Genomic DNA, 4,070 nt, shown 5'->3' on the forward strand with positions numbered 1-4,070 from the left:
GGAATGTTTTTAATGGAGGACGAAACTGTATAAGATTTGAATATAGAACAAAATCATATAATAGTATCATTTTACCATAATTAATTGAGTAGTAGTAATAGGTAAAAATAGTACTCTATTAATTTAATTATGGTGGTACTACTACACAGCCACTTGTCATGTTATTATTGGCTTTCGTTTAACAGTAGCTTTTTTTCCATAACAGAGGTGAAGTTTCATGGCATGTTCCTTTTATCCCTTAATGGAAATTGGTCTGTTACACAACAGTAATAATGGCGTTTTGACAGTGTGTATATATATATATATATATATATATATATATAGTCTCCTTTCATCTACAAAGTATTTTTTTTTAGGGACTTGGAAGCATTTCTAGAGTTTCAGAGGTAACCTTCATTCAAAAAGTAAAGTATTTTTCCTACCTTTTTCATCTTAAAAATGGTGTTTTTTTTAAAAAAAAATTCTGTTTACTTGGGGTTATTTTTTTTCTTTTGGTTTATCGTAAAAAATAGATTTCATGTTCATTTCGAAAGAGCTTCATGTACACTTGAGTCGAGGGTATTTCGTAAGATTTGCGTACATTTTACCTCTTTTGGCATTTCACTGGGGTATATTGTTGTTGTTGTTGTTGTTCGAAAGAGCTTCATGTGTCTAGTTTGGAAGAACGAATGAGTTCTTCATTATGTTTCTATGGTTGAGCGATTTTGTTTTTTTTTTTAAATAATATTTGGACTTGAAGTTTTTATCATTTTTTTGTGTGATTTCTTTTTTAGTCTTGTGATTATGTGTGTGTGTGTGTGTTTGTGACTTTGTGTATAGTGAAGAAACCTGAAATGCAAAATTATTTTTCATAAAACCCTGCGAAGAAACTGTTTTTCCTTTCATATGATCTGTTGGGTGGAGGGGCGGAGCCAGTTACTGCTGAGGGGTTCTTCCTATCCTCCTGTGGAAAGTTATATTGTTTATTTTTATGTATATGTATGAGATATTGAGATGTTAAACCCTTTCGGCTTCTTTTTGGGCTTATTTTTTCATATTTTGGAACCCCTTAGTAAAATAAACTTTGCTACTTTGAATATGACTTGATTTCTGCCTTTGCTTTTTGAGCTGTCTCGTCTATAGTTGTTTGATTCTCTTCTACATCTTTACTTGTATTTTGCCCGACTAAAATGAAAGTGCAAAAACCATAGTTGGATTAGACAATATTTTACAAATTGACTAGTGGCAAAACTTTTCTTTGTTTACATCTTTAATATCCAAAGATGTGGCCTACCGGTCTAGTGATCAATAAAATGAGTTGATTACCATGAGGTCTAAAGTTCGGCGTGATTACCCTGTACCTGACTAGTAGTAGAAGATACTACTCCGTAGAATTAGTTGAGGTTTTAGTTTACTTTTTATTCATTTCTCTGTGTTTGATTGGATCAGATTCTTAATGTTTCAAGTTGCTGAATATTGAAGCTAGTGTCAATAGCTTACTCCCACTATGCTCCTTCCTATTTAATTCTTGTCCTGTTCAACTGTTTCTTTACAATTCATGTACTTGCCCATTTTGAGAAAGTAAGATGACAATTTAATGTCGTATGTGCTTTTAGGCGTTTAGTTTTGTAACTTCACTGGCAATTTGTTGGTGACTCTTGCAGTTTCTTGATGTATTTTGCTACAATTTAATGTTGAGAGTAGTATTTTTTTTTCATTTCTTTAGTCAAAGAGGGCATGGAGTTCTTGTTTTTTTTTCTTAACAAGGAATATATTTGAACTTTATCTTTTGTCATATGAACCAGAAGGAAGATTTCTTGAGGTATTCTAACATTGAGAAAAGGGGTCAAAAACTCTTTGGGGTAAGGTAAAACTTGAATCTGTACCAAATTTGGAAAAGGTATTTCGAGTTAATCATCTTCTGCAGCCTGGAAGTATGCTGGCTTTACAACCGAATGACTAAACCTTTTTCAGATTATTAATGAGCTTTACATACAACAATTTAAACTAGTTGTAAACTGTGTTTCTGTCTTGAATGAGATTTTCTGATAGTTTTTATACTGTTAAGTTTGAGTAAAATGTAAGTTTCTACTTGTCCGTGTGTGGTGTTGTGGGTCTTGATTCTTGACAACCTCTACTTGTCATGTTAGGAAGATCAAGGAACTGCAAACATGATGTACCACGTAGCAAGGGCATCTGAATTTCTGGTGATCACTGGGATTGGTATTAATGAACTGAAGATCACAAAAAAGGCACTAGTATGGCCATTGCAGAAATGTCGAATCATTGATGTTACTCCTGTGAACTATACTTTTGAAGTCAATGCTATGAGTGCTGAGAAGCTGCCCTTCCTTCTCCCTGCTGTTTTCACTATAGGTCCATGTGTGGATGACCGTGAGAGACTTATCAAATATGCTAAACTTCTATCCCACCATGAACGTGATTCACACGATGTGAAGGACCTTGTTCAAGGTGTCATTGAGGGAGAGACTCGTGTCTTGGCTGCTTCCATGACCATGGAGGAAATCTTTAAAGGCACAAAAGATTTCAAGAAGGAGGTATTTGACAAGGTTCAGCTTGAGCTCAACCAATTTGGCTTGCTGATTTACAATGCTAACATTAAGCAACTGGTCGATGTTCAAGGGCACGAATACTTTTCTTACTTGGGGCAGAAAACTCAAATGGAAGCTGCAAACCAAGCTAAAATTGATGTTTCTGAGGCCAAAATGAAGGGTGAGATTGGAGCTAAGGAGCGAGAAGGTCTCACACGTCAAAATGCTGCCAAGATTGACGCTGAGACAAAGATCATATCCACCCAAAGGGATGGTGATGGAAAGAAAGAGGAGGTTAAAGTGAAGACTGATGTTAAGATATATGAAAATCAGAGAGAAGCTGAAGTGGCAGAGGCGAATTCTGTTCTGGCAACCAAGAAGGCTGGGTGGTCTCAGCAGGCAAAAATGGCAGAGATCGAAGCCCAGAAAGCTGTAGCAATTCGGGAGGCTGTATTACAACAAGAAGTTGAGAGAAAGAATGCATTGACTAAGACAGAGAGCCTCAAAGCACAACACCTCAGTAAGGCTACTGTTGACTATGAGATTAAGGCAAGTTCATCATGTCACAACACTTCTCTTTTAGTATCTTTGTCTGAATTCATGGAGTTGACTTTTCATTTGCTGATATTACTAGAGTAAGTTAGATTGCTTTTATTTATCATTATTTCATGTTATTTTTGTGTTTAGATGTTTGCATGTGAGATGGCTTACTCACTTAATAGTCCACAAAATCAGTATGATTTGATGATTTCATGTTCAACTGTTACATGACTTTGCTTGTGTTTCCTTCCAGTTACATTCTTTCTTTTGTGACTTTGCCCAATATATGTAGTCGTGCATGTGGCTCTTTTCCTTCTTGTCTATTTTCAGTTGTAAGTCTAATACTTTATTCTGTCATATGAATCCATTGTTTATGTACCATGCTACTACTCATCCAAAGTTTGACATGAAAACACTCTAGGTGCAAGAAGCCAATTCAGTATTGTACAAGAAGCAGAAGGAAGCAGAAGCAGAGCTTTATGAAAATAGAAAAGCTGCCGAGGCTAAGAAATTGGCAGCAGAAGCTCAGACATATGCTGTACAACTAGCTGCTGATGCTGCACTCTATGCCAAAAAGAAAGAGGCGGAAGGACTAAAGGGCATTGCAGAAGCAGAGGGCGTTTATGTACGCAGTCTGATGTCAGCCTTGGGAGGAAACTACAACGCCCTGCGAGACTACATGATGATCGACAAAGGAATGTTCAAAGACATCGCCAAGTTCAATGCTGAAGCAATCAAGGGACTTCAACCCAAAATCAGCATTTGGAGTAATGGTGGCACAAATGGACAGATGGTTGATGGAACAAGTGGTGGACATGCTGGAATCAAAGAATTGGCTTCTATTTACCAAGCATTGCCTCCTTTTCTTGAGACTGTGCATGAACAAACTGGAATGTTGCCACCAGCATGGATGGGAAGCCTCCCTGTTTCTGCTGATCCAGCCACATCCAGCCAATCTGCATAGGAAAATTCATGACTTTTATGACCATCTAGTAGGAT

General features: G+C 36.8%; 1 protein-coding gene across 3 annotated transcripts; it reads left to right on the top strand.

The window, feature by feature from the left end:
• Positions 1–344: 344 nt before the first annotated feature.
• LOC125819674 (flotillin-like protein 6) lies at positions 345–4,070 on the top strand. Of its 3 annotated transcripts, none has more exons than XM_049499143.1 (3): positions 345–404; positions 2,130–3,080; positions 3,493–4,070. In XM_049499143.1, the coding sequence occupies exons 2-3, from the start codon at positions 2,151–2,153 to the stop codon at positions 4,033–4,035; spliced, it is 1,473 nt and encodes a 490-aa protein (XP_049355100.1). In that variant the 5' UTR covers positions 345–404; positions 2,130–2,150; the 3' UTR covers positions 4,036–4,070. The 3 variants fall into 3 exon arrangements, with proteins under 3 accessions (XP_049355100.1, XP_049355117.1, XP_049355109.1); XM_049499160.1 differs by having other exon boundaries at positions 362–404; positions 2,134–3,080; XM_049499152.1 differs by lacking the exon at positions 345–404 and adding an exon at positions 1,786–1,841.

Source organism: Solanum verrucosum, unplaced genomic scaffold (genome assembly GCF_900185275.1).
Source record: "Solanum verrucosum unplaced genomic scaffold, falcon-dt-bn FXZP01000020.1, whole genome shotgun sequence".
NCBI classification, from domain to species: domain Eukaryota; kingdom Viridiplantae; phylum Streptophyta; class Magnoliopsida; order Solanales; family Solanaceae; genus Solanum; species Solanum verrucosum.